This window comes from Ambystoma mexicanum, chromosome 12 (genome assembly GCF_040938575.1).
Source record: "Ambystoma mexicanum isolate Mex_15411 chromosome 12, UKY_AmexF1_1, whole genome shotgun sequence".
Classification (NCBI taxonomy): Eukaryota; Metazoa; Chordata; class Amphibia; order Caudata; family Ambystomatidae; genus Ambystoma; species Ambystoma mexicanum.
In genome coordinates this window covers 1,107,700,172-1,107,721,974 of record NC_090936.1, presented here as the reverse complement: position 1 = coordinate 1,107,721,974, position 21,803 = coordinate 1,107,700,172, and the positions used below count along the sequence as shown (strand labels likewise).

At 43.2% G+C, this 21,803-nt stretch overlaps 1 protein-coding gene across 2 annotated transcripts in view; it reads left to right on the top strand.

Moving 5' to 3' along the window:
- The window catches only part of LOC138514286 (vomeronasal type-2 receptor 26-like), a 613,935-nt gene that overhangs the window by 391,052 nt on the left and 201,080 nt on the right, over positions 1–21,803 (top strand). For both annotated transcript variants that reach the window (XM_069629670.1, XM_069629671.1), the window contains exon 2: positions 13,066–13,251. In XM_069629670.1, coding sequence (XP_069485771.1) covers positions 13,228–13,251 — 24 coding nt within the window. In that variant the 5' untranslated portion in view covers positions 13,066–13,227. The remainder of the gene's footprint in view (positions 1–13,065; positions 13,252–21,803) is intronic.

Below are 21,803 nucleotides of genomic sequence, written 5' to 3'. Positions count from 1 at the left end.
GAAATCTGGTTTAATTATGAACTCTGCAAAGGTTAAAAACTTAAAACAAAGTTAATAATAATAAAAAGTAAATAACAGAATTCCTGCTTCCTGTTTCCTGTTGTTGCCTTTTGGTAGCGACTGTTTGGTGCATTTGTGTTTTTGGCAAAAAAAGCAAAGGAGGAGGGGCTGTGAGAGCAGCAGGAGAAGGGGGAATAGGAAGTCTTTACTTCAGAGGTGACTGCTGCTTCCCTCTACTGCCCCAAGCCAGCAGACCCTGGTCAGGTGCAGCAGCAGTCACTGCCCTAGGCTGATTAGGTGTAGCAGCCTCCACCATCTATACCTGTGCTGCAAATGAGTGGGCAAGGCAGGCACTGGGAGACCCCAAATATCAGTGGAGGTGGTTCCAAAGCAGGGCAGTACTTCACGATCTCCACAAAAAGACCACATATGTGGCTTGTGTCCTTTGTCGGGTTGTGGTAGGGAGAGAATAGGGTCAATAACAACACTAGCATGATGAGGCACCTGGGAAGAAAGCATCCTCTCAATGTCCTTATAGGTGCCTCAGCAGCAGCTGCACCTCCCACCCACACAAGGAGAGGCTTCTGCACGAGGGGACTCAAGGACCGGCACCTGCCCTGGTGATTATTTTCCCATGTCCGCAGCATTTGCTATGTGGTAGTTTCGAGTTCAGCAGTGAGAGAGAGGAGGTGTGTCGCCAGGGAATCACACCTTAAGCAATTCCATTCTGTCACATGGCAGAACCATCTCAGCCAGGCTCTGTAATTCTTTTTATTTGTTATCCATATTAACAACATTCCCAAGTTCTGATTCTTCGGCTGGAAAAAAAAATAGAAAATGTAAAAACTCACCAAACTAAATTACATAAAGAAAAATCCCCCTTTATATAGCACTTTTTTCTGGATACTTCCCAACGCTAAGCACTGTAAAATGGGTATTTTCATAACTTATACCCATTTTATTACTTTTCCGATGTCCTTTTCCTGAGGGGCATAGATGCACCTGTTTCTACTTTGAGTGAGAAACAGATATGACTTCTTTGCTGAGAGCCAGAAAGATGCCCATGTTCGGCTGGGACCTAAAGATTTATTATCCCCTAGCAGGCCTCAACCCTTATAGGGAAGCTGTAACATTCCCCCTCTTTCTGAGTAGAATCATAGGAAGCTGCTTCCTGGGGTAATCATTTGGGAATTGTCCAGATGGTGAGAAACTCACAATAATGTAAATTCACAACGAACATCAGACATAACACATGTTGAAATGCATGTATTTTGGATTGCGATCAACAACTTGCGTTCTCTTTTATTTCTTTCTTCTTTTCTTACAGTATATCAGCATAGAGGTGTGTTGATTAATCCTGCAATTCCAAAGCAACCTGTTCTGGGAGCATTTCTCTTCTTAGTGAACGCAGCAATGTTGCAAAGCTGAATGGGTCGTATGTAGTCATTTCAGGATATACCTTTAGAGCTAAGAAAAGCTGATGCTTTGTTAACTAAAGAAAGATACTCCATTTTCAATAACTGCATGCATTATATGTAGATGCAGTAATGCATAGATATATTTGTTTTCTGCATGTCTTACCAGTTTCCCTAGTCATCGTAACAATGCTGTCTGTATTGGTTTCAAATTAGTCCTTATCTATGTCTATTTTCTAGGGGTTTTGTTTGGAGATCTAGCAGCAATTCTGGCAATCTGGGTGGGTATCTGTTATATCTACATTTAAAAGTAGTTTCTTAATAATTACACGAGCGCCGTGGCATGTCTTCATATAACTTTATTCTCAAACCAACTGAACTGCTTGCCTGACCCCCCATTCTAGAAGTCCCTTTTCTTAACACTCTATATTCTACTTATTCCAACAAAACCCATAAACTCTAATAACAATAATTATAATTAACAATACACAACAACCCCCCGCCCCTTACTTATCATCTAAATTATTATCAAATACAGCAATTATTACATTTGTTCAATTAGCCGAGCTGGCTTGCGAACCATTCTTTGAGGCCTAGCCCGTAGGCTCATGTCCATTGACTCTGTACCTGTGTCATTATCTACACAGTCCCTGAAAAGCAGACTTGTATCCATACTTGTGCCCTCTCTCCTCTCCCTTTGATCATCACTCCCCACTTGCCCATCATCACAATTAAACATCTTCCCTTCCTCCTCATATAACCATGTTAAACCAATGTCAATGTCAGTGTCATTTGGCTCATTCCTTTTACCATATTCCCCTCCAGAATCATCTGGTGCTAGTCTTTTAAAAAAGGATACATTTCTGGTTATTTCGCCATCAATTTCCAGTTGCCGTGACCATGGACCCTATGATGACTTTGACCTTTAGCAGCATCAGCCGATATTTGGAATCCGTTTTCTTTTGCTGCTTCTGTTTGACTACCACCACATTCCCTCCATGAAGATTGATGTCTGCAGCCTTCCTTTTGCGATCCACCCATTCTTTTATCTTCAATTGTTTCATTTGATCTCTTTCTCTAATATCATTATCCTCATCAGCCGTGTAGTCCTCTATGCTGGGGAGTCTTGTCTGAGGCTTGTATTTGATCATCAATTCCGACGGAGAATGTCCCGTCATTTCATGAGGGGTGTTCCTGTAGCTCCTTAACATCTGCGAGACTGCCTGTGGAAACGGCACATTGTCCACACTACCTTTTGCCTCGTTCTTTTCAAGGTACTCATTAACCTTTCCGCCATACAATTTACGTTCTACTTATTCCAACACCACCCATAAACTCTAATAACAATAATTATAATTAACAATACACAACAGTATCCGTCTAGGTCAGGGAGAAAATAGTGCATTGGCTCAGAATACTGGGTACAGTCTTGGAGAATGGGAGGATGGTGAGAGAACAGTCATGTGCAATTGATTTTGGATGCAGCTGTCCAGAGGAACATCCCAGTATCAGGTACCTTAACTGAAACACATATGTTGTGTTGTCTCCACCCAAGATGTTGGTTTGCATTATGTGTAATTCATGAAATAACGAAAAAGAGACTGAGAGTAGTTTCTGTGGCATTAAAGGTGTGGTTAGCATGTGTGCCCACTTCAGTTTGCTTTGCATGGTAAATTTGCAAGTTGAGAGTGGGCTAGGCTTTGAGATCACTGACCAATTATGAGAAAAGATGTGCTCACACACTAATAGGGTATCCCTCAATTTCCGCTACCGACTCATGCAGTATAAATTATTGAACAGGCTATACTACACTCCATTTAAAATCTCTAAGTTTACCCACACCTCTACACATTCCTGCGCTCGCTGTAAGACAGAGAACGCAGATCATTTGCACATGTTTTGGACATGCCATAAAATGGGGGGCTTTTGGGATGGGGTCTTGAGGGCACTCACTGACATTAGTAGTACCGTAATTGATCCTAATTCACTGGGAGCCTTGTTTGGGGTATGGAATACTGATGACACTAAACGCATGGCCAAATTCCTAAATATAAGCTGCATGATGGCCAGGAAATGTGTGCTCCAAAGCTGGAAGAGCCCCCCCCCCCCCCGACCTCTCAGAAGTGGCTCAATGCACTTAACTGGTCCCGGAATTGCGAAAAGGAATACTTAACTATGCTCCCTGGGCACTCCCGCCCTAAGAACATATGGTCTGCCTTCAACAGCTACCTGAAAAACAAGAGGAGTGCGCATCAGAGAGAGACTCACCCCAAGCCCCACAGTAACTATCTCTAATGACTCGGTTCTTCAAAACCAACTATACATGCATTCCTAGCTGTACTGCTCTACCTGAAAACGCCTTGCGCTTGTTGTGTGTATTGATTGTTCTAAATGCTTTGACATATCTGTCTGTTGTAAACCTCTGCCAATAAAAAGAAAAGTAAAAAAAAAAAATTGCAAGTTGCGTGAGCTGATCTCATTGCCATTGAGTTCATGCCCAGTTACCATCTGCTTCACCTTCCCTTTTCTTCCGTCTAAGACCCTTGTTCGCTCCTAAGGATGATCTGAAACTTGACCCTTCCCTAATTCTGGAAAGTCACCAAACACCTTTGGTCTGTAGGTTCTTCTTACTGTCAGGCTTTCCATAAGCAAATGAATGGTGGGAGGTCTAGGCTGCCATTTTTGAAGCGCTGCTTTATAGCTGCTACTATTCTTAACTAGATTGAAATGACTTTCATTGAATTGTGTGCGAACCTCTAGGATTAGGCTGCCTGCGTTCTAACCTTCTTATGTAATTGAACTGCTTGAATTTAACAGCAAAATCGAAACTTAGCATTCTTACTCAAAGTTACCTAGATCTGACTTTTACAAAAAAGCACTTTAATTGTGGAATGGCAAAACAGTGTGTGCACTATATGTCAAAATACTGGGCGCGTAAAATACTGCCTGCCTGATTCATTGTTTACACACGCTCTGCTTGAGCTCCCCTTGTAGCCGCGGTGCTCATTTCTCTAATTTTGCAGAACAAAGCTTAGAGAGTGAGAAGACTACATTTCCCTGCTTCCCTAGTCCATTTAGACTCTATCCAGGCACACCAGTGGTGGCGCACCAGGTCCATGCCGGTATTGTGCATGCCGGTATTGTGCAATTTGTTGCACAAGTGCCTGTGCCAGCGGCTATTGAACAAGTAAGTTGATACTTATGGCTACTATCTCCTCTTTCTCATTTTGCTCCGTCCTTAACATAGCCCAGCATAATGGGCAACACTGCGGATTTGAACCTTCTACTAGCTTTCCAAAAAGCTAAGCGTATGGCCATTGTAGCCCCATACTTAGAGGCAAAATTAGATGCCCCAGAAGTCTTCGCACTCCCACCCTTACAGAAACCAACCACAATGGACTTTACCAAAGAACTGGGCCCCCTATTAGCCAGTCAGAAGGAAAAGTACATGGCCATCGCAGGGGTGGGGAACCTTTTAGGGAGGCTCCAAATGCCTCCTCTTTTCAGTGAAATAGGGCTAATTTGAGCTGTTCAGAGCATATCAAACCCAAAACCTACAGCATATTGCAACAGTCTCGGGGTAGTGATAATATATGGGACCGGAAAGCTATGAACCAAGCAGCTTTGCAGAGAGAATGGGTCCCAGGTAAACTCGAGTAACTACCAAAGTTATCTAGCTTAATGGGCTGTGAAAGATTCTACTTACTTAGAGGCAAAATTAGATGCCCCAGAAGTCTTCGCACTCCCACCCTTACAGAAACCAACCACAATGGACTTTACCAAAGAACTGGGCCCCCTATTAGCCAGTCAGAAGGAAAAGTACATGGCCATCGCAGGGGTGGGGAACCTTTTAGGGAGGCTCCAAATGCCTCCTCTTTTCAGTGAAATAGGGCTAATTTGATTGAAATAGGGCTAATTTGAGCTGTTCAGAGCATATCAAACCCAAATCCTACAGCATATTGCAACAGTCTCGGGGTAGTGATAATATATGGGACCGGAAAGCTATGAACCAAGCAGCTTTGCAGAGAGAATCGGTCCCAGGTAAACTCGAGTAACTACCAAAGTTATCTAGCTTAATGGGCTGTGAAAGATTCTAGCTCTGGCCCTTCTTACATCTACTGATATTGATCAGGTTGCTTTCCAGGACAGGAATCACCCTGAAACCACCATAATTCATTTGAACCCCAATCTGGTGAAGGATCTAGTTCATTCGAGGAGGTCATGTCTACAAGCCCTCGGCTTTGACATCTCTGATGTGAATGTTCAATATGGCAGAGATGTAGATCCACGGGGGGGCTCTGAATGTTGGTACATCCATCCCGGCAGTGGGTGCAAACAGTTGTGAATGCTGAAATGCAGGCAGAAGGTAATAACATTGACTGCCCATCACTCACATCAAAACTCTGGAGAAAAACAGACCCAAAGCCAGCTTCTGTGTCACCTCCCTGTTAAAAGAGCTTTAAAATGTATGTATTAAATTGTGGAACACTAGCGGGAGTTACCATCTGTTTACTAACCATGCAGCTGTTGGAGCCTTAAAAGAGGCTAACCGTATCCTACTACAGGAGACTTGGTTGACTGAGGCCTCAATACTAGATGGTTTTCAGGTATTTTCCCAAGCAGTCAGGGCATCGGGTGAGCTTATTACTGCTGTGGATTCCTCTTTGGGTATGAAGGCTTTAGCTTTGGATAATCTCCCATTTGGGGCTATGGCGGTGTCCCTGTCTTCTACTGATTTGTCTATTAACATCATACTGGTTAGCATTTAGGGTACAGGGGGATTACAGACCTTGAACACCTTTAACAAGCGATTTCGGAATGCATCTCACTGTGGTTAACATCTAACCCCGATAGCAGGGTCATTGTCACTGGGGATTTAAATGCAAACTGTGTCCTTTAGGATCTGGAAAATTAGTTAGTAGAAATGTCTTCTGATATGTTCCACGTGAATTATAAATACAAATGGGTAAATATTGGTGCATGGCCCCAGAGGCTCTTTCCTTTGAATGGGATTGATTTTGGAAAGAAATGTAATATTCAAACATGGTTTAGAAGAGATGGTGCTTCCATACTGGATTATGTGTTCATGGACGATTACCTGTCAAATTGTTGTGCCTCCTTTTCTGTGTTTCAGAATTGCTGGAGTGACCACAGTATTTTAAAAGCAGAGTTCTACATGGTACTGAATACCAGGGAACGCTCCTGGTTGTCTAATCTGAAAACAAATGCTTTGAGCAATAAGATTTGATGGTCCAATCCAAATATTGTGCTTTTGAATCAGGAACTGCAGTGCATGAGGCTAGTGACTATGCTGCAGTGGAAAATGGATGTGTTCAATGTGAATAACATTGATGGTTTTATGTGTGAAACGGTTAATCGTGAGAAAAGGAACACTAGGTACAAACCAGCAAAGCCAAATAGGAATCCCCATATCTACTGAGGAGTTAGCCAAAGCATAGGTTATTATGAGGAAGGAGGTTAGGCAGCTGAAGGCGTTATCTTTGGAATTGGTGATAAAACTGAAGGCCATGAAAAAAACCAAGCAAAAATATAAAAACTTTTGTAAGCCAAAGCGAGCCTCCATGATGCAACACAACGCGGAAGCCATGCTCCAGATTCTGGTCTCTTCCATTTCGAGATCTTTTTGGTCCCTGATTAATAATCAATACCCTCTTATTAACATAGCCCAAATTAATGCAGTCCCAGAACAACAGTGGATAAAGTATTTCAAGGATACATGGAATATCCCTTCTGGTAACACCTGTAATTAACTAACTCTTCCTGTTCTGACATTTGACTATACTTGCCAGTGGAACTGGATATAGAAGGCATCTACAATTTACTAACTAAATGTAAGAAGTCTAGACCTCCTGGGCCGAGATGGAAGGCAGGAAGCTGGTGTGCAATTGCCTGCCAATGTGGTCACACAGTTGAGCAGGCGATGGGTGTGAAAGCCCAGCTGTGTGCTGTTTTTACCTGCCTGTACATTGTGCAGATCAGACAGTGTGCCGGCTGCAATGTCAGCTGAGCACATACACAGAGGTCACTGGCCATGAGACAGGAGAATGGCCACCATCTGATCTGTATTGAGGACGTTAGTGTTAATCATGACATAATAGCCAGCGCTGTGCCGGGTCCTTCTCTTTGGAGGCTTTAGAGGACAGTGAGTCCTCTGCAGTGCTCTTTCTTTGCCACATGATGAGTGCAGTGGGCACACTACAATTTTCCCCATGATGCTTATTAATTATTAATTCCTGCAACTTTTTAAGGTTTGTTAGTGTTGTACTTTTACCTCCAAGCAAACAACAGGTCTGCAATGATATGAATGAAAATGTAATTTTGTTGTACAGTCACAAAAAGCCTTTTAAAGGAATTTCACCCAAGGATAAATCACCATTCATTCCTAATTGATGATTGGTGCATGGCACAATATAGCACAATCTCTAGCCAAGTTAAGTCATGTACATCTGGTGACATTGTTACCCGACAGTAATGCTTTGCTTATGAGTGATATAACCAGTGGTCAAAGTGTACGAATAGAAGTAGTGGAACTATGTTCCCTGCTGCCCTGCACCCACTCCCCACACAAAGCCCATCACCATGCTACAACCTAAACACTACACCTTCTTTTTAAGGGAATGTTCAGTGCAGCACACTAAAAGTGCAAGTTCAACTTCTTCCTTCTCTTTTATTTTAAAATGAAACCATTCCGGAATAAAAGTATAGGAAAACAGTAAAACGTAATTTAAAAAAGTAAAGGAGCACCGCTCCCAACCGCTCCCGCCCAAGTAGTGAAACTATGTTCCCTGCTGGCCTGCACCCGCTCCCCACAAACGCCATCACCACGCTACGACCCAAACACAATACAAACTCCCAAACCCATGCACCTTCCTTTTAAGGGAACGTTCAGTGTATTGCACTTAAAGTGCAAGTTCAACTACTTACTACTCTTATTTTAAAATGAAACAATTCCGGAACGGTTTCTTTTTAAAATAAAAGTACATGAGGGCACTTAAACTTAATTTTAAAAAGCAAAGGAGCACCGCTCCCGCTCACTTCGACCATCGGCAAACTGCACTAAAATCGCATGTTTACCTACAATAGAAGTATGCAGTCATCGGAGCGTACGAATAGAAGTAGTGGAACTATGTTCCCAGCTGGCCTGCACCCACTCCCCACACAAACCCCATCACCACGCTACGACTCAAACACAATACAAACTAAACACATGCATCTTCTTTTTAAGGGAACGTTCAGTAAAACTTAATTTTTAAAAGTAAAGGAGCACCGCTCCCGCTCAACTAGTGGAACTATATTCATTGCTGACGTTGAAAGATAAATCCAGGACTCAGCGCCATTGAGTATATGTATGCTTGGTTTAGTAATCATTCAAACATGAGATGCATTCTCGATGAGGCCATCTCATTTTTGAATGATTATTTAACCAAGCATACATATACTCAATGGCGCTGAGTCCTGGATTTATCTTTCAACGTTATCTAATTGTTTGATGGTTAGGGCTTTATCACCGTCTTATTCCAGTGACCTGCGACATTTAATGGAAAAAAAAAATGTTGCCATATGAAAACCAAACTTTAAAGAGATAACGCTAGGGATTATAAGGAGTCGCCTGGTGGAGAAACTTTCAATAAAGCCATTCTTTTTTGATATGTTCATTGCTGGCCTGCACCCACCCCCCACAAATGCCATCACCACGCTACGACCCAAACACAATACAAACTCTCAAATACATGCACCTTATTTTTAAGGGAACGTTCAGTGCATCGCAAGTTCAACTTCTTCCTACTCTTATTTTAAAATGTAACCATTCCGGAAAAGTTTCTTTTTAAAATAAAAGTATAGGAAGACAGTAAAACCTAATTAAAAAAATAAAGGAGCACTGCTCCCGCTCACTTCAACCTGAATATAATGCTGCTCTGGGATTAGAAAAGAAATGGCCACACCTTGCTGTGCACAGATGTCTGTAGGAGACTGGCTGAATTCTCACTGTACACTGACATGCAAGTCAAGAACTTGAGGCAACAGAGTGCCTATTCCCCTGCCCTCTGAGAAGGATGGGGCTTCCAGGCACATCAGCTCCTCCTGTAGCGTGGGCGAGAACACTTTAGGCATTGTATGTTCCTGTGCCCTCTGAGAGGATGCCGGAACCGTAAAGCATCCTGCACTATGCTTCTCCTCTTCCCACTGCCAAAGACACAATAACAGTCTCTTCATGGACTGGGGCCCAAGCTTAGATCGTGTTCTGATCTGAGCCAGGCATGGTCAAATCCACTTGAGCAAGAGGAAAGCGCATGCTTTCTTGAAGCATCTGTCATTGCCTTGAATTGTGTGGTGACTGAAAGTAATTGGCCGCAAACAAAAGGCTTGCAGCCTTTTGTTTGCAGCCCGCTCTCTGTTTTCGGGGGCTCCGCTCCACCCCCGCACTTCCATCATCGCAATGGGACCTTTGCCCAACCCCACTTACATGAACTCTCCACCAACGGCTTCATGCCACTCTTTTTTTTGTTTTGACTCCTGCCTAGGCCGTGCCTCATACAGGCTTACGTATGGGAGGCAGACTTGTCTTTCCAGCCTTCCCTACAGCCTATGGACTGCACAATGCATCACACAGATGTGTGAACAACAAACATCATTACACAGAAAGGGAGGGAAGAAAAAGAGGATAGTGGTCCTGGTGTGGGGGCTGCTCACCTTCTTGCAACATTTAAAATCTGTGGCACAGTGCGTTTGGACGTGTGACATGACTGCAGCAGTCATTGCAATCTGAGGCGTACACTACACTCCTGGCCTATGCCAAAATGGTAAATAAGACTTTTTTTTGTCAGGGACAGGGTAACGAGCTGAGGGTGCCTACAATTGAAACTGCCATTGAGAATGTGTTAAGTAGTGCAGCACAGACACAAATATTAACATTTTGAAAGAAGAAAAAAAACATACCTTTCTTTTTCTGCTTGTGCTGTTCTGTGCCCGATTCTGAATCCACACACAGGGCCTGCTACAACACTCATACCGTAGAAGCAGTGAAGAAGAGCTCTGATTTTTTAAAATAAACTCTGACAGTGACACGTGCTTTGGTATTCCCAAATGTTCCAGCCTGGGCCTGGGCAAGCTCCACCTCCTCCAGTCCCAGGCTACTGAACAACACAGAAGCCAGCCCAGCCAAGGCTGGGCCCGGGCAAACTCCACCTCCTCCAGTGCGAGGCTGCTGAACAACACAGAAAGAATCCAGCCCAACCCACCCTGGGCCCGGGCAAACTCCACCTCCTCCAGTCCCAGGCTGCTGCCAGCCCAGCCCAGCCTGGGCCCGGGCAAGCTCCACCTCCTACAGTCCGAGGCTGCTGAACAACACAGAAAGAATCCAGCCCAACCCAGCCTGGGCCCGGGCAAACTCCACCTCCTCCAGTCCCATGCTGCTGAACAACAGAGAAAGAAGTCAGCACAGCCTGGGCCCGGGCAAGCTCCACCTCCTCCAGTCCCAGGCTGCTGCCAGCCCAGCCCAGACTGGGCCCGGGCAAAGTCCACCTCCTCCAGTCCCAGGCTCCCTGAACAACAAAGTAAAAAGCCAGCCCAGCCCCCAGTGCCAGCCATATTTGCAATTTAAAATTGCATTAATTGAAGTGCAATGCACACAGTACATGTGCAAAACAAAAAACATAATTTGAATCGGTTTACCATTACAAACAAGGTAACGGTTATTGAAGCAAAATTAAATTAACCACAGTGTTTATACCGGTATACCGTTACAACCCTAATGCCGACTGTAAGATATTCTGCTCTCTCTTACTGATCCATGTGGAGGAATGGGCTACAAATACGCACGGTCTGAATACATTTCAGACCGGGTTTCGTAAGGGTCACTCAACAAACATGAATGGCCTAATACTGAAACCCTTCAAGAATCAGCATGGTCGGAGTCTGGCGGGTGTACCTACTTGGCTTCAATAGACTTTCAGCAGCCTTCGTCCGGGTTCATTGGAACAGATTGTGGTCTAAACTAGCTAACTCAGGGCTGCCTGATGGCTTTCTTCCATTACAAATGGGCATGTATGAGAACTCTGGGGTCCAGATACGATTGAACGATTAGGGAGATCTATCTGAGAGAATTAGCTTCTATGTGGGGCTGAGACAGGGTTGTGTCTTAGACCCTTGGCTGTTTAATCAGTATATGTCAGATGCGCCTAGTTACACCCAAAGTGGGCTGGTGTAAAATATCCTGGATGGCCTACACTGACCATTTTCTTCTTTTTTATTAATCTAAGGTTGGCCTCCAGAGATTATTGACCGCTTTCTCAAACTATGCTAAAGAGAATGCGCTATTAATAAATCCCAGCGAAACAGAGATTTTGGCTTTCACTAAAGGAAGGAAAAAAAGTGCAGCCCTGCATGGTCTGTTTTGAAAGGCTATGATTTAGACATGCTCTAGTTTTACCTATTTGGGTTTCCATTTCAGCGCCCAACCGGGTTTAAAGAACATTCAGGAGATATTGTTCCAAAAAGCCATCTCGTCGCAGAACAAAGCTATTAAGCTTAATCGTAAATATGCAAGAGGCTCCCTAAAACCCATACTTACATTCTACGAGGGTAAAATCGTTCCTAAGATCTGTTGTGGTCTTGAACTTTATGGGAATTCTATTTTTAAAGTTCTGGATCTTATTGAGGCTAGATTCTGGCATAAAGTACTGAAGGGCAGCCATCAGATTCGACTTGGGAATAATCTCCTTAAGAGCCCGAGTTGAATGGTGTATGCTTGCATTATTTGAAAAGTTCAGCTCCCTGATCCCTGGCACGGGATACGAAGTTGTGTGCCAGGCACTCAGGATCACGTCTATTTCTCCTCCCTACTCGCACTTCCTGGCTGATTTTGACAGAAACTGTGAAACTATGAATTATCTATGGATATAGGTATACTTGTGGCGAATCCATCTAAAATTAAGAGGACACTGATGGATCATGATTGGATTACCATGACCGAACTGTTCCATTCTTATGCATCGATGAATCACTTGGCTCATGATCACAAAAAACGGGGGCCGCTTTCTACCATGTTTACTTTGTTTCCATCTCAAATCTATAGGTCTTTATTGATGAGATTCCATAGGAACGTGCTGCGAACAAGGGAAATTCAGCTTTAGAGAATGCTCATCTCCGTTAATAACAGTGGATGCCGATGTTGTAATGCCCTAGGCGAAACTATCAAGCATTTTCTTCTATACTGCTAAGCCCTAACTGATCACAGCATGAAATTCATGGGGTGATTTCAGGTATTTGACTCTATGTTGAATAATGAAACTTTGTAGTGAAGATGTTTAAACTTCCAGAATACCCAGGAAGGCCTTGCGATATATGCCTTTATTAAGAGTATGAATTTTAATTCGTTTTTCGTGTATGAGAGACTATTGATTGTAATTATACTTCTTAATGTTCCCCTTCATATTGCTGGATGAAATTTCACATTAGTTTATTGGTATTAGGCATCAATGTGTAATATGTAATGTCTTATTCTATGTTGTCTGATGAAATAATTTCTCTATCTTTTTCTTGATCCGTTAATGAACTACTTGGCTCATGAGCATATAAAACAGGGGTCGCTTTCTACTATGTTTACTTTGTTTCCATCTCGAATCTATAGGTCTATATTGATGAGATTTCATTGGAATTTGCTGCCAACAAGGGAAATTCAGCTTCAGAGAATGCTCATCTCCATTAACAACAGTGGATGCAGATGTTGTAATGCCCTGGGTAAACTATCAAGCATTTGCTTCTACACTGCAAAGCCCTAACTGATCATAGCATGAAAATCATGGGAAGACTTCAGGTATTTGACTCTATGTTGAATAATGAAACTCTATAGTGAAGATGTTTAAACTTCCAGAATACCCAAGAAGGCCTTGTGATATTGTCATTTATTAAGAGTATGAATTTGAATTAGTTAATGTGTATGAGAGACTATTGATGTAATTATACTTCTTAATGTTCCACTTTATATTGCTGGATGAAATTTCACATTCTTTTATTGGTATTAGGCATTAATTTGTAATATGTAATGTCTTATTCTCTGTTGTCTGATGAAATTACTTCTTTATCTTGATCTATTTGTAAAGGTTTTTTTAAAACCCTATACAATGGAAATAAAATATGGCCATCGTAGCCCGGTACCTAGATGTAAATTAGATGCCTAGGGAGCTCCCTTATCATCAAGGATGGTTTCACCCCTTCTCTATTGTAGTCACTCCTTTTTCAGAACAACACCTATTTAACAACTGTGAGGGAAAGATTGTGATTACACAATCCAAAACAAGCTATTTTTTGAAAAACATAATCCAACACATGCAGCCCAACCTTTAAAAGGGACGGCATATAATGCACTTGCTGAGAATACACCTAAGAACCTAGTTCCACGAACTCGGCCACTCACTGACCCCCTCACTTGTGGACTCTCAAATTCCAACGCCGAGAATACCAATAATCAGTACCGGTTGTGGCCTCCAAGTACCGACTCCTGTAAAGCTGCCAATAAAGACATTGGGGGTCATTGCTAGTATGCCGGTCCGGTAACAACAGTGCCAGTAAACTACCTGCACCATTGCTACCGGACGGCATACTCCGAGTTCTGTGAGCGGGAGCCTCTCAGCCCACCAGGTCTGACCTGGCGGGCGGAACGGCACCCGCTCGTTGACTTTGAAGGATGCACCAGCACCATTCATGAATGGTGAGGGCGAATCTGTCCTCCCCATTCCCAATTGAGTCCAATGGTACTCGGATGGGAATGGGGAGTCATATTTTCCGGCGCCCGGAAATGGGCAATTGCCAGGACTGCTGGGCCTGTAATGCTCCGGTAAGTCCCCATTGCCGGGTGCCAGAAATAAAAATTACTCCGGCGGCAGCCGTGTCGTTTTTAGTGGCACAGCTACCGCCGGACCCATAATGAGGCCCATTGTACCGAGCCAACTGGCAGACAGAAAAACACTTTAAATCAGCTTTATTAAATACCCAGTCTCTTAATAAACATGCTACGGATATTTATGATTACATCCTTGACAACGATTTGGACTTATTGTTCTTCACTGAAACATGGATTGCCATCAATAACACTTGCCATCCCGGATGGCTACACCACCTACTGTGAGAATAGAGATCAGGGACCTGTGGGTGGAGTGTAGGGATGTAACAGTATTACGGTATACCATTAAAGATACCGTGAACCACTTAATTGAACAATAATAACCGTCACATTGTTTATACCGGTATACCGTTCATACCGTTAAGTGTGCTTTTCAATCTGATTTGGAAAGGCTGCAGTAAGCAAGTTCTGCGCAGTCTTGGTCTTGCACTGTTGGATGTGCCGTCTGCCAAGTAGTTTCAGTTTGAGCAGTTTTTAATGCCATTCCATAAACCACACGTGCCTGACACAAAATCAACATGTTAGCAATAGGAAGAATAAATACAGTGCCAAGAAGGAAAGGGGTTTACTTTTTTTTATTTACATTTTTTTTTTAAAGCGCTCACACAGCCCCAGGGCATCGAGGCGCTGTTAAAGAAATTGGTTTTGTTTATTTAGTTGCGTAATTGTTTTTGTCTTAGTTGCGTATTTATAACGCGCTCAAACACCCACAGGTTTCTAAGCGCGGACCCAGGGATCGAACCTGTGTTGCTTCGTGTCGTCTTGCTTCCAAGGCACGCACGTTGCCGCTGAGCTATCCTCTCGGAACTTTGGGTTGGCGGCTTTGGGGTTTAAATATTTATAATGGATAATGTTTTCTAAACATATGACAATGGCGGATTTCCCTGGTTCTATCATTGAATTTACATATAATAAGTCACACTGCGAAATTTAATCATCTCTGTGGGTACTCCCTGCTGCCATACCAAAGGGTAACATGTCTGTGATTACTGAACACCTTTTGGCCCAGAAGTAAACTAAAGGCTGTAACGTAAAGAGAGAGTGCGTGTGCGTGTGTGTGCGCACAAGCGTATACTACCATCAGACTCCATTGATCTGTGGCATGCAGATTATCAATATGGCAACATGTTCATCTTCACCAGTAGCCAGTGGGGGAGCTAAAAGCCTAAATGACCACTTAAGAAAAGCTATTCAGTTTGCTTTGCCAGTCGCAGCAGGGCTCCGCCCTCCCCCTCTCCACACGTGCGTTTGTGTTTGGTGCAAGCAAGGGGTGGCATTTCAGTGGAAAGTATGTTGAAAAGCCCAATTCTGGCCCTGGGTGTATGGTTTTGTTTGTGATGATAAATCTGACAATTTATGACCTTTTAGAAAATATTTGTTAAGATTAGTTAACTCCACCTGCTATACCGCGATAACCATGATATACCGTCATTTGGCAAGAAGGTTATTGTACCGTCATAAAACTAATACCGTGACACCCCTAGTGGAGTGGCAGTTACAGCCAAGAACGATATTAAATTACACATATCACGAGCCACTGCAACAGCTGTGAAATATTGCATCTAAAATGAACTCCCACTCCACAAAGCTGTGTTAATTTTATCTACTGCCTCAGGTCGCCATAAAAACCTTCAACGATCAAATCACTCAACTCTTAGCGGAACTCAAAGGAACCAATTGTGCTACACTAGTCTTTAATCGCCGGTGAGGAGACACGAAGGACAAAGACGCTATTATGCTTGAATCAGCTCTTTATAAACTCTGTCCCCACAAATACTAAAGGCAACCTCCTTGATTGGATGGTGACAAGGAATTTAGTAGTCCAAGTGAACAACACCACTCCTTTCATTTTGACTGATAACTTCATGATTAACTTTTCCCTGTCTCTTCAGGCCCACCCATCCAAACCAAGTAATCCACCAAAGTCAGTCACTAATCGAAGGCTAAAGAAAATACATGCATCCGACTTTCAGCACTGTGCCAAGAAAACAATATCCTATAACTCCACGTCAGACCCTCCCGACCTACTTGTTTTAACATCAGTTTTAGTCGCCTCTTAGATAAACTTGCTCTTCTCAAAACTAAGTCTGTTCGTAAAACCCAGGCAGCCAAAAATGGTTCTCAGAAGATTTTAAATCCTTGAAATCAGAGAAAAGGAAAGCAGAGCGATGTTGGCTAAAATATCCATCCACTGACAATAAAAGCATATGGAAATCACTTGAGAAAACTTACAAAATTATTATCATAAACACCAAAAATAATTTCTGCAATAAACAAATCGAGGAGTCTGATAATAAGCCAAAAAAATCTCTTTGAAGTTTTAAAACTTCTTGATAAACCTAAAGTGCAATTGACAACATTTGATCCCACAAACACTAACTGCTCCAAAATTCAACCAGCCTTTCAGACAAAAATATCAAAAGCAAGAGATAAAATAAAAGATCAGATTGCCAGTAAAATCAACTCACACAGCCCCCCTAACCCATAATACGAGTCTCCTTCCCCCCACTTGTGCCGTTAGATGCAGAATCTTCTGTCTTTGAATTCGCTCAATAGCCACGATATGTCAACAACCTTGAGCTCAATGCATCCTTCTGCTGGCCCAGATAATAATCAGTCTTGACAATAGGGACATTTTTGACCCCTTTTTACAAGGTTTATCAATGTCTCTTTTCGCACCTGCTCAATCCCGGTTTGCATCAAGAACGTTACAGTAACACCACTTTAAAAATAAGCCTGGCAGATCCAAACAATGCAGCAAATCTAAGACCAATCGCCAACTGCAACTTCTTTCTGAAGGTTCTGGACAAGGAGGCCACAGGCTAAATCCAGACCTTCATTGAATCCATAGATAAACTACACCCCAGACAGTCCGGTTTTCGATCTGCTTATAGCACAGAGATGGCCCTCATCGATTTACAGACCCACATGCTGAGCACTGTGGACAGGGGCAAGACTGGCCTTCTGGTCCTGTTAAACCTGTCGGCCGCTTTTGACCTGTTTGACCACAAGCATCTTCTGGGCAGGCTAAAAAAACACTGGCCGCTGTTTCAAAAAGACATGTAGGTGGGAACACTCCTTCTTGACTGGGTGATTATCAAGAGTCAGCTGTGGAGGGGCCTCAGCAGCCCCCGCCCTTTCCACCTGCCTAGTGCCACAGGGGGCTTGTATGTCCCTGGTACTCTTCAACTTGTATGTTAGACCCCTTTGCAGCCTTCTAGAAGGTTGAATAGTGTTTCTACCAACTACGCAGATGATACCAAGCTGGTCCTAGAGATCCCTGAGAATCACGCTGCCGACAATTTAAACTTCCAAAATATATACACTCTGACCGACTCATGGATGAGAAATATCTGGATGTGCCTCAATGGAGGTAAAACAGAGTTACTCATCGTTGGACATGCAAGAGCAAAACTAGGCCCTGATTACCAGGCATTTTGCATTCAGGAATGCAACATCCTAGTGCAGGACAAAATAAAAACCCTGGGTGTACATCTTTACTGCGCCTAAAGCACTGAGTCACAAACGGCCCAGATTGCAAAAAACTGCACCTACTATTTGAAACTTCTCAGGCACATCCGTCCATATCTCACCGAAAATAATTGTGCTACAATAGCCCGAGTGGTCATCCTGTCTAGAATAGACTATTGTAGTGCTTTGTGGTGGGCGCCAACAAGAGGAACATACAGAAGCTTCAGACTGTACAGACTGATGCAGTTCGGATGGTAAAGATGATATAGAGAAAGTAACACATTTCAATCCATCGGCAAGGCTTACACTGGCTCCCTGTAGGAGTCAGATATCAATTCAAAGCAGCTACCCTGCTACATAAATGCATTTATGGGAAATCCTTGAGCTTCCTGAAATCATTAGTATCCTGGTATGAGCCCTCACGGTCACTTCGATCAACTAACCTAAGACTGTTCCACTGTCCTTCATTCAAGAGGACCAAAGGGCGAGGCAGCTCATTTGCCACCTGCTCAGCTAAAACCTGGAATTCGCTTCCTTTACCCCTGCAGTTAGACACAAACATCATAACCTTCAGAAAGACACTGAAGGCCTTTGTCTTTGAGTAAACCCTCTTTTCCTCACAGTTACTCTGCTCATGTCCTGTCCTTTTGTTGTTCCTATGTGTATATGTGCTCCCTGATACCCTTGCGTTCCGGAGTGTTATAAATGAGTAAATAAGTAAATAAATAATGTACAGCCATGGTGTCTCTGCCCTCTCCCATTATTTCCTTGTAGTCTTGAGGGTGCCTTAGTGGGCATTAAAATGTTTGAGATTAGAGGTGAACACCGGTCTCAGAGCATTTTTCATAGCCTTCTGCAATAGACATAGTGAACATGCTGTTTGGTGGGACCTTTTTGCAGTCCCTTTGTGTTGTAATGATATGGTTTTCTTGTGTGACCTGAAGATCAAAAAGACCACATTATTTTGCAGCTCTGAGGTAAAGCCCATTACATTCCATGTGGAAGAGTATGTAACATGAGCGAGGGATTCAAATGGCAAGACCACTTTTAGCAGCAGCATGTTTCTTTGATTTGGTATTTTTCAAAAGCACGCAAGAAACTGAAAAGCATTTCAGTGCAGGATATAAGATAAGCATTTGAGTTGAGATCCTAAGGGGAGGTGTGTTACTCGTACATTTCAGATCTTATCTTCAGGGCTAGCGGATGGTGCTGTCCATGGGTGCAGAGATGGTGAAGAACTCTCTGTCTGGTACCGTGATCATAGTATTCTCTGCACTTCGGAGAGATTTGTTGCATCCATTGTTGGACATTTTTTGGTCAATCTTGCTGTGGTGGGGGGGGGCAGTATAATTGGTCTGTGTATATTTTTTACGGATGAGTGACTGTGACAACCTCGTTGCCATTTCTGACATAATGTGGGTGAATGCCTAGAGGAAGTGAACTGCTCAACCCAATATGTCTGTGTAATCAAAAGTACTTCAATGGGTCCTTGGACAATGGACACCAGCATGGGCAATGGAGAAGAAGCTCTTGATAGGTAGGGTTGAGAACCACTGAGATGTCGAGGTGTATGAGACTTGAATAGACCCTAGTCTCTGGGAATGGTTTAGACCTCTTTTATGTTCAGGAGAGGAGATTCTGTTCCATAGTGATGGACTGCTACATATTCAAGAGGCTGTCGATGCCTCAGCCCATTCCAAAGGTGAAATGTGACTACTGCTGCAGCACCATTGTGGCAGTTGCTAGATGGAGATATGTCTGTCACTAAATGGTGCCTTTGCATCGACACTGGAGATCTTTAGAAGAAGAGTGACGAGAGCATGTTTAAAGTCTAGGAGGGTGAGAATGGCATATCTTAGTTTTATCATTTTGACACTGTAAATATCAGTGGGTGGAGATGATGTTTCAAGCACTGGACATTTTTTTACTTAGCAAATATGTCCATGGACCCCAAGCTTGACTCAGTTCAGATGTCAGTAAATCCTATTGAAGACTAGATGGTCCTATAGATGGTACAATGGAGGTTTCACTGACTCCTTCTCATAGCTCAGAATAATAGTCAATTGGTACCAGGTATGGCACAACGCTAATGTAAATAGTCTCAAATCATAACACAATGGAGTTGTCAGTATGTCCTATGCATTTCTGGGTGAGACGGCAATAGATCCAATGCATAGATCAGTGGAGCAACAAGTGTTCTACAAAGGCGGTTTCAGAGACGTGTCAATAGTCACAATACATTGCTCAACTGAGTTGTCAGTGTGTCTTGGGCATGCATTAATGTAGGGGTCAGTGAGCTGAAGCATGGTTGGATGGATGTGTCCTTATGTTTAGGCTCATTAATCGTGCAAGTGTGTCCCAGACCTGGCTCAAGGAAGTAGTCAGAGGACTAGATGCGTGGCACCAGGAAGGCATCACAGGCCTCAGGGTCTCATGTGGTCGAGGTGCCAGTAGACCATCAGGAGGGCTCAATACAGTAGTCAATGGGTGTTCAACATAATTTGGTTGAGGGTTCAATTTCCCCTATGTTCAAGGAGCATAACCTTTAGAGCAGAGTTCACCAAAATATGGCTCTGCAGATTCTTTGGACTACAACTCAAATCAAGCCTAGCAAACTTAGTCAATGGTAAGGAGTCATGTGAGTTGTAGTCCAAATCATTTGGAGAGCAGCAGGTTGCAGACCCCTGCTCTAGAGATGGTTTCAGAAAAGGTCACTGGATTGCAAGGCTGAGAGGAAAGTCTGGTGTAATTGACTCCCTCTTAGTCATTCCACACTGGAGCTATTTGTGTGCTCTTTAGCGATAACATTGATAGAATAGGTATTTTCATGAAAATGATACAATTGTTTCCAAATAGGTAAAACCTGACAAAGGCTTCCAAGGAAATAGGGGCAGCCGGCAATCACAGTTTGTTTTCCTAGCAGGGTGTGCTGCACCCGCTATGCGGGATGAGATCACACACCATTTCACATCCTTGTCAATATCCTACATCAAGGGGCACTGAGGACGGAGACTCCTAGAATAGAAGTCTGCAGAGGGTACTAACAGAAAACATCAGCACTCCGCCTACATAAATCCTTTTGATTGCTTTCCACCTGAGCTAAGGGACAAATGCTCAGAAGGGGCATTGCATAACCAAGATATCTTGATTTCTTTGTTATTGAAGTTAGATGGACATATCTCCAACCCTCAAATTAACACACCTGGACTCGCAGGTGTTACAAATTACGAATCCAGAATTATAAGTCTTGTTTATCGGAAATAGGAATGCAGTGTCCTATCATCAAAACATCAACCACATAAATATTCCTTGATCCCAGTCCTGATGGTTATTGTAATTTTAAGAAGCTAAGACAGAATCTTACACTTTTGGCCCTTGGCATCGGAGCATCGCTGGTCCAGGATTCTGCCTCATTGACTTGCCCAGAAGAATTGGCACCTTGAGAATTAAGTCATCATTCATTGTCTGCTGAAGCACTGGGCATGCCGGTTCACCTTGTGTTGGTGTTTCTACTGTTCGCTGGGGGTGCACATCCTTCCCTGGCAAACCAATGCCAGCTACTGCTGGAGGACCGTCTCCTCATGCGTTACTACCGAGACGGCGACATCATGATTGGTGGGGCACTCATGGTACATTTTGCAGTGTACTATTACCTGAAAATAAATACTTTCAAAAGCTTCCCTGACCCAGGGGACTGCCATGGGTAAGTCATTTGTTTCCAACGGCTCTTTTTTAGAAGCTTGTCAATCAATTTGTTTTGTACTAGTTGGCCACTGTGCAGCAAATGGCCACTACATTGCCGTGATTCCTGTGTTCTTTCTATCCTCTTTAGGTTTTTTGTGTTGATACAGTTTGCGTTTACACTAACAATATACAGTAAGGCATCCAAGATCACAATTTACCTCTAAGTCTCCGGCAACTGGGCATTACATAACACCATGCTGAATTTGTCCAAACATGTTTGGCCTGTTCTTTGTGAAACAATATAACCCTGT